At 43.1% G+C, this 16,027-nt stretch overlaps 1 protein-coding gene across 1 annotated transcript in view; it reads left to right on the plus strand.

Annotated features, from left to right (window-relative positions):
- The window catches only part of CSMD1 (CUB and Sushi multiple domains 1), a gene marked incomplete at its 3' end in the record, with an annotated part of 1,748,580 nt that overhangs the window by 1,724,634 nt on the left and 7,919 nt on the right, over positions 1–16,027 (plus strand). The window contains exons 59-66 of the mRNA XM_082680517.1: positions 162–341; positions 2,580–2,753; positions 3,042–3,215; positions 4,911–4,984; positions 6,078–6,189; positions 8,280–8,459; positions 9,730–9,774; positions 12,633–12,794. Of these exons, the coding sequence (XP_082536643.1) occupies positions 162–341; positions 2,580–2,753; positions 3,042–3,215; positions 4,911–4,984; positions 6,078–6,189; positions 8,280–8,459; positions 9,730–9,774; positions 12,633–12,794 (1,101 nt within the window). The remainder of the gene's footprint in view (positions 1–161; positions 342–2,579; positions 2,754–3,041; positions 3,216–4,910; positions 4,985–6,077; positions 6,190–8,279; positions 8,460–9,729; positions 9,775–12,632; positions 12,795–16,027) is intronic.

Consider the following 16,027-nt stretch of genomic DNA (forward strand, 5'->3'; position numbering starts at 1 on the left):
CGGCCAGTAAGACTGTCAAACAGAGAGAGGGGGGTATTGCTGTAATAACACATGCCTTAACCACTCTGAATAGCAGCTTAAGGAGAGTCACTTCAATAGAAACCAGGAACACGTCATTTCATGATAATATGTTTCTCCGACTCTTTTTCTTCACTTACCAGTTATAAGCTGTGGAGATCCAGGTACGCCGGCAAATGGCCTCCAGTTTGGGACAGATTTCACCTTCAACAGTACGGTCAGCTACCAGTGCAACCCCGGCTACACCATGGAGCCTGCCACGGCCTCCACTATCCGCTGCACCAAAGACAGTGCGTGGGATCACAGCAAACCTACCTGCAAAGGTCTGTGGTTCTACTCACGCATATAGAAGTCTTTATTGAGTTACGTTTTATTTCATTTTGCAAGCCTCTATGTAGACCTTCTATGTGCCAGGCGTTCTTGTAAACTCATTCGCAAATATTAAGTCACTTCATTTTCTTAATACTTTCATCTCCGCTTTACAGACGGGAGACTGACTCACAGAGGGTTTTAGTAAATGCTCAGGATCACAGATCAGGGCTTGGAGACATCAGGGTTCACTGGCAGTCACACTCCCTCTGGAGTCTGTGCTGTGAACCCCAGCTTTGCTCTCTTGGCCAACGTGGCCGTGTTAAGTCTGTGGCAGATATGATAGGGACTGTTACCACGGGGACGTAGAGTCAGGTCAGAGAGAGAAGCCAATCATCAAATAAGGCAGAAGAGGGGCAGAGATTGTCAGTGCGTGATGTTCTGTGGGCTTTGGATGCGGAGACTAACGATGCCACATGGTGTGGCGATGGTATGGAAAGATTTACGACTTGGACAGCAGACTTTCCAGGGAGAGCAGAGCGGGCGGAAGGTGTCTGCATGGCTTGAGGGAAGCAGGGGGGCAGGGGGGTGACAGCTGTACCGGGGCTGGATTTGCACAGTTAGGGCTCTGCAGCAACACCAGAGGGAGCCTGCGGGCTCTTGTCAGCTGGGCCAGAGGGGAAGGGAGAGGGGAGGGTATTAAAAAGGGGTGCCCGACTCTTCATTAGACGGCAGACAGATAAAAACCGTGAGTGGAGAGCTGGAGCAGCAGGAAGCCCTAGCGAGGAAGGCGCCACGCTCAGAGGGCTCTGAAGGACAGGTAGTTTGTGTAGAGCTTGTTGTGAGGCTTGGGTGAGACCTCCGCACCCTGACGGCAGTGTTTCCAACCCTCCTGGCCTGGGCGGTTCTGGGCGCGCCCTGGTTTCCTCCCGCTGGAGGGTGAGGGCCCCTGTCTTCCACCCTTCTTTCCGTCTGCAGTTATTGATACGATGCTGCTGTGGAGCAGGTGTTACATGGATGTGTAGTGAAGCTCACACAGTCGTGTTGGGACTGTTGCGGCCACGTGAGCTTGTCGATAGCACTTGTCCATAGATTGTCAGGTCCCTGGGACTTCACATGTTTGTGTGGGTCTCTGTCCCTCTGTTGCGTTAATAATACTTCCCTGGCCAGCCAGCCCCTTGCAGAAGAGACCTGTCTCTCCGCCTGAACTCTTCTCCCGCTGGCCGCCCTCGTCCTCCCCTCCGTGGAACCATGTCACTCGTCACCGCTCCCACCTGGGGGCCTTGCCGCTTGATGTCGTCTGTCTAGAGACACATGCCCCCAATCTTCACATAGGGATTCTCCAGAAATATTTGCTGAATAGACAGAGAGAAGGTTGAATGGCAAGAGAAGGGCCCATTTCCAGCTTCCGGCTGTGCATGAGTGGTTCTGGGTCTGTGTGTCTTTCTCGCGTGCGAATGCCCATGAGAAACTGCAGGTGAGAGAATATAGGTGAGTCTTCCTTCCTGCTGCCTCCTGCTGCCTGGACTGTCACTGGCAAACCTCCTCCAATGTGAAAAGTCTAGGAGCGCTTGGATCTTCAGGGAAGCTTTTAGACAAGGCATCTTAGAATAATGGCTGGAGTGGGAACGGTGGACGCCAGCACCAGCTGGGGAGTCACTTGTGAGAACCGTGTTCTGGCCCGAAGCTCCTAGACTGTGATAAAACCCTGGCAAGTGGTTTCTTACAGAATCTTCTTCAACCATGCAGTCACTGGTTTTTAATTCTTCAGCAAATGGATCAACAGACTATGTCTTTTGGAAATTATATGCTATCTTTATATAAAGAAAAAAATACAGATAGAGGGAGAAATTCTTACCATCTGTATATATAAATTCAAAAGTGTGTACTCATGTCATGGGACCACGTTCTGACTGGATTTGTCTCTGGTAAACAACATAAAAAGACACAAATCGAACAGCAGTCTTTCTTTCTTTCTTGGTCTTATACATATTGAGACTGTTGTGTTTAATCCCACACTTGCTTTTACAGTGTGATATCTTTTGACCTTGCTTGGCTTTTATGGACTTGATCTAAATTAATGAAGAAATATTGGAGAAAAGTTTTATTATTTTGATTTACTTTCTCAATAATCTTCTATTAAAAAATGCAGCCCTTTGTAGATGTCATTTGCAACGCAGGTTAGTCTTGGGTGCATTATGGTTGTGGTGGAAACTCTAGAATGTTGAATCCCATGTGTTCTCTGGAAACAGCTGTCATGTGTGGTCAACCTCCTCCAGTTCAGGATGGGAAAGTGGAAGGATCAGATTTACGCTGGGGCGCCAGTGTGAGCTACAGCTGCGCCCAGGGCTTCCAGCTCTCTCACCCCGCCATCCTCTCCTGCGAAGGCCGTGGCGTGTGGAAAGGAGAGGTCCCCCAATGCCTGCGTAAGTCCTCTGGGAGAACCGGCTCCCGGTCTCATTTGCAAATCACCAACATGCACACCCTCGGTTACAGTCTGAGGAAAAGAGCCTGCGTGATTTATAGCCACGTTACAATAGGTAAAAATTCCAGTTTGAGACTCCACTGCCCAAGGGCAGATTCTGTTCTTTTCATCATTTGTTGGTTTAATAGTGATACCTAGAGATTTAATGGAAACTAGTTAAACAAGTTTAGTAGGTTAAGCTAATCCAGGGACACAGAATGCGAACCGACGTCTCGGTTGTTTTCTACAGCTGTGTTCTGTGGAGACCCGGGCACGCCTGCTGAGGGACGACTCAGTGGGAAAAGCTTCACCTATAGATCTGAAGTCTTCTTCCAGTGCAGATCTCCCTTCATCCTGGTGGGGTCATCACGGAGAGTCTGCCAAGCGGATGGCACGTGGAGTGGCACACAGCCCACCTGCATCGGTACTGATGACATGACAGCCCTGAGGGGCTTGGGGATGAGGACATTTCATTTTAAAACTGGACCATTTGTGGGCACATAGATAACGTTCTTATAGGTAATGCTCTGCGTAGGCGCTAATCAGCTACACTGATGGGCAGCCTCTCTTAAATCGTGCCAACTGAGTTGGCAGTTCATGTTACGAGTCGTTTAAAAATTGCTCCCAGAGTCTGTTCTCTTACCCCAGTCCCTCTATCTCCTGCCCATCTCAACCAACAGCCACGTTCTTTAGGGGGAAGAGCGCTTTGCGGAAGCTGCCACTATTGCTGTGGCACCAGAGGGACACCTGAGCCTTTGCTTTCCTGTCCCCCTGTCCCCCACTAAACTGTCTGCACCGCTGGCCACGGTAGAGAGGGCTGCAGGGACACTCGTGCTCTGTTGACTTTCCAACATGAAAATGAAACTTCAAGTCAGAAGACACTCTGTATGTGACCTAACCCCTCATTTTTAGACCTAATCTCTGTCTCATGGAAAGGGTTCAGGTAGAAATTACAGTGGTCGAAAGTCACTCCATCAGCGGTACAGAGACCTGAATCCTCCATTCTCCACTCAGAGCCTCTTTTCCTACTGCAGACTCAAGGTGATGGCCAGGGTCATTCTGCTCGCCCAGCTCTCCTGAGCACAAGACGCGTAGCAAGCAATTAATGATTTATATCCTTGGTTGTTTTCTAAGAAATTAAATCGTATCTGCTTAATACGGTTTTTTGAGTTTGCTCTTGTGGCACTTAAGAGGTACCAGGGGTACATTTTTGCACTGAAATCTAAAGATGTTTTAAAAAACACTTTTTACAAAAAATAGTCCTTTGTCATTACATTATTTACTCATGTGTATGTACATTTTTGTATATTAATTTATGAATGATTTTTTCAGGAAAAAATACATATTCAGGAACCAAAAAAAATACAGTGTTAGAAATAATTTCATTGAAGCACTGCCTTTTCTAGTTAATGTTTACTGCCACTTGGTTTAAACTATTGCTTTACTGTAGCTATTTCTGAAAAACTTAAAAAAAAATGTTCTTCTTCCCCTGATATGTTAGTTTCTCTTGAAAACATACTTTTTAAAAAAAGTTATCTATTTTTTTTTCCCACTAGCAGTGGAGAGCAGCCGTAGTAAAGCTGAAGTGCTCGCTGATGGCTGAAATACTACATTTTTTGGAAAATTATCAGTGTTGGTCTACTGTATGCTTCTGTTTCTAAGCATTAAGTATACTCCTCATTTTGAAATCTTGAAGAAAATTAATTCAGGACATTTGGAGTAATGTAATATATGGCCAAAGGAGATGGTAATTAATTAAATCCTTAAAAAATGATCATAATAGATAATTATTGAAGATAATATACTATTAACCAACCAATACATCAGTAGAGAAAAATTAAACCAGAGAATGGAAAAGAATGTGCTTATTCTGATGATATAGAAAATAATATACAGAGCAATTCAGAGTCTGCTAAAGCACTAAAAATTAATATCTAAAGAAAATATCTGAAAAAAAGGCAAAAAGAGCAATTTAATTTTAAACTTTTGTGCAAAGCATCTTGCACATTTGACAAAACACAATCTTCTGAATTTCATGAGACCTGTTAGTAAAAGTGTTAGAGTCCCGGTAATAACCATACCTGGTTCTCTAACTTGTTGTTTTAATTGTGAATTTCAGATCCTGCTCACAACACCTGCCCGGACCCCGGTACCCCACAGTTTGGAATACAGAATAGCTCAAGAGGATACGAGGTTCTCCATTTTTACTTCACCTTGTTTTTCTCTACGTTGAAAGGAAACTGATACTTAAACATATGTTTTTATGTACCGTATTTGATTCAAGTTACATTTGCCCAAACAAAATCCATTCAGAGAGGATTTCTGCTTGTTATTTGAACTGTTAACACTGAGATAACTGTATGTATCTTATTTATACAGTATTAACTGCTATATTAATTTCTATTTGAAAGCAGGCATATTTTTATATTTTTTGTCTGCTGAACTGACACAGCAAATCTCAAAGCAGGGTGACTTGCCACTGAAGAGCTACAAATAAAAAGACCCCGTTTGGTGACCTGATAGAATAGGTGAATAGTATTAAATTCTAGAGACAAAAACAGAAGAAGAAAATGTGTTCAGGCCCCATAGTCTAGGGTTCCTGTATGGTATCTCTTCTCTGTATGATCTCTCATAACTCTAAGAGTGGTTAGCATGCTCAATATTGAATATTTTCAATGTTCATTTGACTTTTTAAATAAAAAGTACATTAACACGAATATTGGAGAAATACCTAAAGATGGAAAGTAATGAAACTTGAAATACAATGTTTCAACCACCTTAAGTAATCGAGTGACTTCAGGGGTCTCTGATCAGATGGCTTTGAAAGCCAGAGGTAAATATGCACACTCTGTTAATTTAGAATAAAAGTCCTGTTAATTTAGAATAAAAGTCCTTTTAATAATTTAGAATAATTTAGAATAAAAGTCCTTTTAATAATTTAGAATAATTTAGAATAAAAGTCCTTTTTCTTCAGCCACTTCTCCCTGTTTTTCCTGAAACTTAAAATGTTCTCGTTTGATTGGCCCTGATGCACACTGGCCCCTTCCTGATGGCCTTCGTACACCCTGCCAAGGACGTAGGTTAAAGCCAGCACATTTTATACTGGGACTCACATGTGGCCTTGAAGGCTCAGGTAACATCTTCTGGCATATAGACATGTAGGGCCAAATATATCGGAACACTGGAATATACTGCACGTGTGTGTCGTTCTCACTGACTCACCATAAGAAACCCAAGTTTTAGTCCCCCCTGGTTTCAGCAGTTCCTCACTGGGTTTCCCATCCAGGTTGGAAGCATGGTGTTTTTCCGGTGCAGAAAAGGTTACCACGTTCAAGGTTCTACAACGCGAACTTGCCTGGCGAACCTGACGTGGAGCGGCATCCAGACAGAGTGCATCCGTAAGTGCGACCCCTGCTCGAGGTCGGCAGGGACCTGTCTACTCTCCAGCAGCTGGGGAGTGTTTTACCTGCCCGGGAAATAATGAGGAACTTATTTTTGTTTGTTTGATTGTTTTCAGTTCCCTAAACTCCTGTTTCTCAAAGTTTGATCCCCTGGAACCAGCAGCAGCTTCACCTGGGGTTCGGCTGAAATGCAAATCTTGAGCCAGATCCCATCCAGACCCGCGGGACCTGAGGCTCTGGGGGCCAGGGGAGGGTGGAGTGCAGAAGAGGGAGGGGTCCAGTCCGTAGCTCCCAGGCCCTCCAGGTGATACCGAGGCACTTAAGTCTGAGAAACTGCCCCAAACCAAAGATCAGTGGATAACATAGTTAACATTCACGGAGAGAAAACCTACTTGTGCCATTATTCTCCTAGTATGTTCATCTCAGGTTATTAGAGATCATGTGATACGTCAGCATATTAATAGAAATGTTTGAAGTGTTCCTTTCGGAGTCTATATATGAATCGATCATTCAAATAGTTACTTAGGACCAAATTTTATTCTGTGACTTAATCATGAGAATTAGGAGAAATGTTGTATGAATGATTAGTTATCAACTTTTCATCCTTTACCAATTTAGTGCCACGTAGTATCTCTTACTAGGTTAGACATAAAGACAAGTACGATGTTATACAAAAATCTTCTAATAGTATATAAGGTGTGATTTTTCTGTACTTATATATCAGTATTATCAGATGTATATTTATTTCAAAGGTATCATCTCTATTCTGAATCTCTACTCAAATTATATATGGGGATATTATATATAGAGATATTATATTGATACACACATGCACATCTATGTATGTATATACACATATGTGTATGTGTGTGTGGAATAGGTCTTCATTACCTTGAAAGTTTGCTGAAGTGCAAAATATTAGGATACTTAAAATGATTGCATTCATGATTTTAATAATGTAAACTTATAATAATCGGCCAAGTCCTTTATTTGACACATAATTGTGCACTTTATAAAGAATAAGTTGAGATCTAAACATTACAACCTTATTTACTCATAAATGATATTTTTAAAGATAATAAGAATCTATATTTCAATTAATTTTCTAAACACACATCGAATTTTGAACAAAAGTAATTATTCATTTAACTGAGCAGTAAATTTTCTAGTTGCCGTTGGACAAAAATCAAAGCATATTTTAAAATACACTTTAATGTGTATGTGTTTAGTTTAAAGTACTGCTCTTTTAGTAAAATTTAACATATTATTTATATTAATAGTATGTCAGAAGTGTTTATTTTGTTTTATTTTTTAGAAGTGTTTATTTTAAAGCTATGATTTCTATTCTAAATTTCTACACATTACACACACATATGTAGAGAAGGAGATAGATAAATGATAGATATCAATAGATAGATAGGTGGATAGATAGAGGGAGTGAGAGAGAAGGAGGAGGGCAAGCAGAGGGAGGGAGGGGAGGGGGGGAGAGAGAGAGAGAGAGAGGGAGAGAGGGAGAGGGAGAGGGAGCGGGAGAGGGAGTGGGAGAGGGAGGGGGAGAGAGAGAGAGAGAGGGAGAGAGAGGGAGAGGGAGAGAGAGAGAGAGAGAGAGAGAGGGAGAGAGAGAGGGAGAGAGGGGGAGAGAGAGAGGGAGAGAGAGAGAGAGGGAGAGAGAGGGAGAGGGAGAGAGAGAGAGAGAGAGAGAGGGAGAGAGAGAGGGAGAGAGGGGGAGAGAGAGAGGGAGAGAGAGAGAGGGAGAGGGAGAGAGAGAGGGAGAGAGGGGGAGAGAGAGGGAGAGAGAGAGAGGGAGAGAGGGGGAGAGAGAGAGAGGGGGAGAGAGAGAGAGAGAGAGGGGGGGGGGAGAGAGAGAGAGAGAGAGAGAGAGAGCGCGCGCGCGAGCTGGCAAACACCAAGGCTTTGTTGTGCTGAAAGCTGCAGAGACCAGAATGTCGGTGATATGTACAGCTCCTGTATTCTCAGTTTTAAATGGTAAACTGATTTCATAGCCATTTCCAATTTTTTTGCTGTATTTCCTTAGACACATATGCTAAGGCTGCAGTGGACTACTAATGGATTAAATCCCGTTTCAGCTCACGCCTGCCGCCAGCCTGAAACGCCAGCCCACGCGGACGTGAGGGCCATCGACCTCCCCACTTTCGGTTACACCTTAGTGTACACCTGCCATCCGGGATTCTTCCTCGCGGGTGGATCTGAGCACAGGACGTGTAAAGCGGACATGAAATGGACAGGGAAGTCACCTGTCTGTAAAAGTAAGTCACTGGTGAGATGTGAAAGTGGGTCCCTGCAGAGCAAGGATGAGTGTCAGTTGCCCATCAGGCTAGTGTCCAGGTTTAAGACCCACAAGAAATAGCATCTTGGAAGCAATGTCCGTCACCCCGACCAAATCCATGCTTAATGTGTGTGAGCTGTGTGTGTGCGAACATGTGTGTAGTCAGTGTTGGCTACAGTAGTGGCACAGACTAAGGAGATATGCAGATTTCATTATTTGCAAATCACATTTTAAGCCAAAGAGAAACACATTTTGAGTTAAAAGGAAAAATATACAGTATATTTTTGGAAAATGTATTCTTTAATGAAAATGGGCAAATATCACCAAATACTGGTGAATGTATAAAATTAAGTCTTATTTTTGAGACTACAAGCTATTTGGTGGTGAAATGTAAGTTTATGTGTTCTTGACATTGGTTCTGCTTTTTAAAATTACAAAAGCAATAACACGGAAATGATGCATTAATGAACTCACAAACTTGTGTATTGACAAATAAGAGTAATAACTGAGTCAGATGTGATGGCAGCTAACCGTTCAGGTTCTCCACCAAACCCTGCTTAGTCATGCAGCGAGTCAAGCAGCACAGACAGAAATTACGGAGCGTGATGAAGCCTGTGCCCTTAGCTTTAGTTTCCTGGAGCCTGTCTGTAGCTCTCACGTTAGGAATAAAGACACTTACGTTTCCCTTGCCCCTCTCTCTCAGAAATAGCAAAATACACACTTTAAAAAAGTGATAATTTGTAGTTTGATACAAAACTATAAAAGCAAAGAGATTATGAGTTAAATCTAAGTTGATAGACCAAGTTAAACATTCTGCAGGGAGATATTTTGATGTTATTGACTGTTAACTTGTGAGTTCACTGATTGGGTTGGGGACCTGGAAACCTGAGACGGGTTATGAAGTCGTAGTGAGTTTGTATATTACCTCTCAGTTGGGGGCAGTAGATTCCAAACAGGAGTGACAAAGGGGTATAAACACCCTCATTTACAAGGCTCTCTGTTGTAACACACTAAGTGGATATGCGCGTTTCAGATCCAGATTGATTTCCACTAGGAAACTCAGTTTTCCCACAAAAGCAAAGGATATCCTGCTGTGAATATAAGGGTTTAAAATGGATATGTGTAAGATATTCCTATTTTGTGCATTCAAGAAATCTGGAGAAAGGAACATTGCTTCAATTTGACATTTTTTCAAACTTATTCGAAAATAAATGTTTTTTGAAAGTGATAATTTGTCTTTTTACTTGTAGGTAAAGGAGTGAGAGAAGTTAATGAAACAGTTACTAAAACTCCAGGTTTGTATACCAGAACAGTTATAGATTTAAATCAAATAAAGTGATTTGTTCTCTACTATACTCTGTGCAGTGAAACAAATTTTAACATGCAAATTTCTGATTCCATTAGTCGATGAACAAGTTAATGTTTCAATTATTTAAAACACCAAGCCTACACAGATTCCTCTTTCTCTCATGACTATGGCTTGTTAATGGAACAATACTTAAAAGGAAAACCTTTGTCCTTGTCACACACTGTTTTATTAAAAGGTGCCTTAGGCATTTTGTAGGCAGAAATGGACATCAAATATTGACCCAGAATGTGGTATAATGGAGAGCCTTATAAAGAGGGTTGTGATTCTTTCCTCCAAATAAGGAAGCTACAGTGAAGGACGCTTTATGACAGCATCAGCTGTGAATTCGAGCAATTCAAATGCGGGGCTCCATTTTTTTCCCCAAGTATCTCCGTAATTCAGACATCCTCTGCCTCCGAATACGTTAATTATCGCTTTTTGTTGTGTGTGGTACCTTGCTTAATGCATGCCATAGCAGATGGGAAAGATGCAGTTTTATTTCCTAAAGAAGATGTTCATTACTCCAAATCACCTGGCCTATTGTATCTATGTTATAAATTTAGAGAATATTTAAACAATACCATGTGTCCCTCAAATATATATAATGTAAGTCAAACTTTAAAAAAAAAGTTTAACAGAAACAGAAAACATTTATAAATATATAAGGTCCCTTTTCTGGTGTTTTCCTTACTCAGGTTTTGGCACTTGTTTCTCAGACATAAAGCTCCGCTCCAGGATCAAAGGTGGAAAGAGTATGTGGAATGCTGTGGTTAAGTCACGGTGCTGGGTTTTGCGTTTAATTCTTAGATGAGGCAAAAAGTTCCAGCATAGTTAAAGGAATCCATCCAATGTACACCGTGAAGTATAAAGTCTACCTTAAAAAAAGCTTCTGGAGGATTCTGTGTAAATGTTATTTATACATATCAAATATAGAAATCAATGCTCTATAGAGGCAACGTTTTCTTCAATAAAACGACACAGTCGGTGGTGGTGGTGCTGGTGGTGCTGGTGGTGCTGGTGTGTTTGTCCTGTTCTGTTTGCTGCGGTGGTCGTGAAAAGTCTGCAGGCTCTTTCTGAAGCTGCAGACACGCCGTCAGCATGCCTTACCCTCTCTGAAGGGAAGTACTGATTCAACAGGGGTCTTTGTTTAGGAGGCACCATCTACCCTCCCCTGTCGGTGGTTATAGCACACTGCAAACCACCAGCAACAGGTCAGAGGACTGAGACCAGAAAAGATCATCTTCCATGTCCCCGATGGTCACAGCGGGACACAGACCAGCCACTGGGCAGACCAGCCAGGCCGACCCACTCGGATCCACCAACGAGAGGGACCTAAGTGCGAGGCCCAAACAAGTGCATTCACAGCTCCAGTTGAGTGTATGCGTCTGATTAGGGAAGACAATCTTGACGTTGTTTTAAAGGCTGTTTATTTTAGAAAAGGCTGACAAGGCATTTTGGGCTTTGCTGATTAAGACTGTGCCTCAGTGACGCTGCTGACGACGGGCAGACCTGTTCAGTGTCACTGATCAGTCAGCAACTCTGTCAGATGCCTGTGTCATAGCTCCGCTTCAAACTTATTCAATTTTTATAATTAGTATTATTAGGAAGTTGGGTCCATTGAAGCCATAGGAAGTGATGACATCTGTTCTCCGACTCTTCTGTCACTAGGTGATGTCTTACAGGGTCAGCCTGTCTGGGAAGACGGGCAATGGCCAATGGGACAGGAAAGAAAAGGGACACTATGCTTTGTCCTCCTCACGTGTTGCCATAAGTGCATTTGCTAAAAAATATGTTTAGGGAGACACAAATCTTTCTTTCTACCTAGGAATTCCAACAATATGTTCTGACCAATTCCACTCATGGTGGATCTTGTCCAGTTAAACAGTTTATACACATCATGAGACAAAAAGCAAATAGAAATTTAGTGGCATCATTGATGTAGATTTATCTCAATTACCCTGTAAAATTTTATATCAATATTGTAAAAGTATCAGGATTTTTTGCATATTTATTAGCAGAAATGTGAAAAATAATTTTTTTCTAACCAGTGAAAAGAGAGAATAGCTCAATAATCTTGGCAAGAATTCCTGTCCCAGATGACTTGTAATATTTTAAGAAGACATTTTGCCTTTTGTTTCTGAACTTAAAAGATGCCATCTGACATCATTTAATCTAGCTTTCTTACCAACACTGGACTATTTTTTATAAGGAGATTAAAGAGTAGAAGAGAGAGATGAGAGATTGGCTCTACTTACAAAATAAAGACCTCAAGAAATAAAACATCTTTGTCTTCATACGCTGGGTCTGTGCAGTCATGGTGGTGCTTTGAAATGCAGGCTTTTTGAGGGCAGAAGGCTCCTGACAGATGCTGTCACTTCTTCTGAGCCTCCTAAGTCTTTCCAAAGTAAGTAGACTTAGATACTAAATGAAGTATCAGTAGTGATTTTCCAGGTCAGTTTAATGTATTTATTAAGCCTGATACAGTCTAACCTAATACTGGGAGTCCCAATTCACCCTGCACTCTGGCCTTGCCAGACCTGGTAAAATAGGTGTGCGCTGGCATCTACAAGATTTTTCCGACCAGGTGACAGATGTGTATTTGCATCTCACAGTACTGTCCCTGCTCCCTGCTCGGGTCATGTGATTTTCACCCCTGCTGTGCAGGGACACGCAGATAGACCATCTTTGTCTCCATCACTGTCACTGCTGTGCTGTCTTAATGAACAACGTTATACCTTCTGTGTATTAGGATATCCAAGTGGAATTTTTCTGTGGGTGCTAACAGTCACCTTTTCTCCCCCACAGTTCCTTCAGATGTATTTTTCATCCATTCAGTGTGGAAGGGATATTACGAATATTTAGGGAAAAGACAGCCTGCAACCCTAACTGTTGACTGGTTCAACGCAACAAGCAGCAAGGTGAACGCAACCTTCGTTGAAGCCGCCCAGGGGGAGCTGAAGTTGGCAGGTAGGTGCCGAGGGGTTTCACTAGCCCGGATGTGAGCACGGGCAGACCCTCCTGCTTCTCGCAGAGAGGGCGCCAACGCGCGTTAAGTGCTGGTTAACGTTACCTTGGCTTTGCATCTGCTGCATCTCACTGGATCATCTCAGTAACCAGGACAGGGTGGTACTGTTGTCTCATTTTAAAGATTACAAAACCAGTACAGAAAAGTGAATTAATGAGCTCAAGGTGACACACAGACCGTCTTAAGTCAAAGATGTAAGATTTATGTCCAGATATTCATGTCTCCAGAATTCATTCTTTTGCTATTCTCTTTCTCTCTCTCTTTTAACTCATTTGCTCCTGGTGAGTTTTTATTGATGTATCTCAGTTAATAGAGCAATGGCTCTGATTTATATGCCAGACACTCAGTATTTTAAGTGCTTTATATACACACTGTCCTTTTCATTCTTACATCCATCTTGTGGTGTATTCTTTTTTTTTTTTTTAAGGGTGAGAATTGTACAAGGGAAAGGAGTCTTTAATTAATTAATTTATTTATGGCTGTGTTGGGTCTCCATTTCTGTGCGAGGGCTTTCTCTAGTTGTGGCAAGTGGGGGCCACTCTTCATCGCGGTACGCAGGCCTCTCACTGTCGCGGCCTCTCTTGTTGCGGGGCACAGGCTCCAGACGCGCAGGCTCAGTAGTTGTGGCTCACGGGCCTAGTTGTTCCGCGGCATGTGGGATCTTCCCAGACCAGGGCTCGAACCCGTGTACCCTGCATTGGCAAGCAGATTCTCAACCACTGCACCACCAGGGAAGCCCTTGTGGTGTATTCTTATTAAACACTTTTTTTTTTTTTTTTTGCTGATTAAAAAAGAGAGACACTCAGGGAAATTCAGTGGCCTTGCTAAGTGGATATGACAGAAGTAGGATTTGAGCTCTGCCATCAGAATCTCAGCGATTAGAATCTCGAGCCCAGGCTCTCAACCAATAAGACACAGAATTACCTTCATGACTGAATCTAGTGCGTTTTGTTTTTTCAGTTATCTCACTTCTGACAACCATGTGTCTTTTTCTATAGAGTGACTCCTGAGGTGATCAGACTCTGAGTTGTCCACAAGCCCCAGCACTGGTTCTGAACACCAAGGGGCCCCTGATGGTACCCGCACACTCCCTAGTTACCAGACAGACATGGATTCATCTCTAGGAAGTGTGAGGGCAGATCAGGACTTCTCCCCGGCCCTCACGCCTCACTTTCCTGTTTCCTTGGATGGGAAGACATCTAAAAATGGTACACATACTCTGGATTTAGGAAAAGAAAAATAATTCACACTCAAAGATTTTTAAACAGGTACATATTTATGAATTTGTGGTCCAGGGGCCCCAAAAGTGCTTTGCGTCTTGACCCTGTGAATGTATAAATGATTTAGACCAGGTGCTCAAGTCTAGTCCTGTGTCAGAACAAACCGAGACTTTGTAAAACATTCAGATTTCTTAGGCTCTCACCCATCTCCTTCAGATATTATTTCTCTTCGTGGAGTTTGGATTTTTTTTTTTCCCAAAGAAAAGGCTCTAGTGTGGTTTTGATGCAACTGATGTCCATGGATAAGTGTCGGGAAGTCTCTGGTTTGGATTTGGGAAAGCGAGTGGATCAAGGGTTGTTCTGGCTGAGTCCCAAGTGGATATAAGTCCACCTGCCACGTGTGTTCTCATGAGGAGGGGTTGTGGAGGAAGGAGGGAAACTAACGTCCACGGAGGGCCAGCTGGGGCCCTGGTGGTCTGCTGAGTGGTCTCATTTCATCACCGTAAAAGTTGCCTAATATATAGTTTATTTCTGCTGATAGAGTATAAAGTGGGGTTCAGAGTTTTAGAAGTTAAACTGGATGCCAGAAGCACAGAGCTGCTGATGGTGGACATGATAGGTGGTCCTTCTTGTCCGTGGGTCCCCTTCCATCCTGTGTGATGGGCCAGCGGAGACTCTTCCTGTGATGTTAGAGTTTCACTTGTCTAATGGGAGTTGCTGGGAATGAACTGCTGGAGTCCCTGAAGCGAACACCATGATTTTTCCCTTGAACCTGCTGCCTCTCTACACAGAAGACATTTGGGTTCATTATTATTATTGAATATCTGTTTGTTTCTTTACTTATTTAGCCTCCTCTGAGTAGGGAACTAGCCGTAGCTGCAAACACATTCTCCCCCTTGCCACACCGTGACACCCCTGGGCAATACCACTCAGCAGTCATTCCGAGGAGCTCATGAGTAGCTAAGAGGTGTGACTGTCAATCACTTCACGCCCAGGGTCTCACGGGCTCCACAAGTATGTCCATCACCCTTTGGCCACCCTGCTGCTCATTTCATTTTAGTAGGTGCAATTCATCTGTATAAGTAGCTATATTTGGGGTTATTGTTTTGGTCTCTCTTTGTTTATATTGATTTACAAATATTTATTTTTTTCCCCATGTTGAAATTTTATGATAATTTTGTACTAACTCCCCGTGTGTGTTTTCAACATAGTTGTCTTTATCACAATTGTCACTTTTTAGTGATTGAATATTTTTTTAATATATTTATTTATTTATTTTTGGCTGCATTGGGTCTTTGTTGCTGAGCGCGGGCTTTCTCTAGTTGCGGCGAGCGGGGGCTACTCTTCGTTGTGGTGCACGGGCTTCTCATTGCGGTGGCTTCTCTTGTTGCGGAGCACGGGCTCTAGGCGTGCAGGCTTCAGTAGTAGTGGCACACAGGCTCAGTAGTTGTGGCTCGCAGGCTCTAGAGCGCAGACTCAGTAGTTGTGGCGCACGGGCTTAGTTGCTCTGCGGCATGTGGGATCTTCCCGGACCAGGGCTCGAACCCATGTCCCCTGCATTGGCAGGCAGATTCTTAACCACTGGGCCACCGTGAAGCCCATGATTCAAGATTTTTATAGATGAATTTCCATTTAAAGTTATTATAAAATATTGGCTATATTCCCTGTGCTGTGCAATACATTTTTGTAGCTTGTTTAGTTCATACACAGTAGTTTAATCTCCTAGGTTATGGTCTCTTTTTTTTCTACATACCCCTGTCCTCAGAAGTGAGTAAAATATGAATAAAATGCTGGATTTAGGGCTTCCCTGGTGGCGCAGTGGTTGGGAGTCCGCCTGCCGATGCAGGGGACACAGGTTCGTGCCCTGGTCCGGGAAGATCCCACATGCCGCAGAGCGGCTAGGCCTGTGAGCCATGCCTGCTGAGCCTGCATGTCCAGAGCCTGTGCTCCACAAC

The sequence above is a fragment of the Grampus griseus genome (assembly GCF_964374135.1).
Source record: "Grampus griseus genome assembly, chromosome: 21".
NCBI lineage: Eukaryota > Metazoa > Chordata > Mammalia > Artiodactyla > Delphinidae > Grampus > Grampus griseus.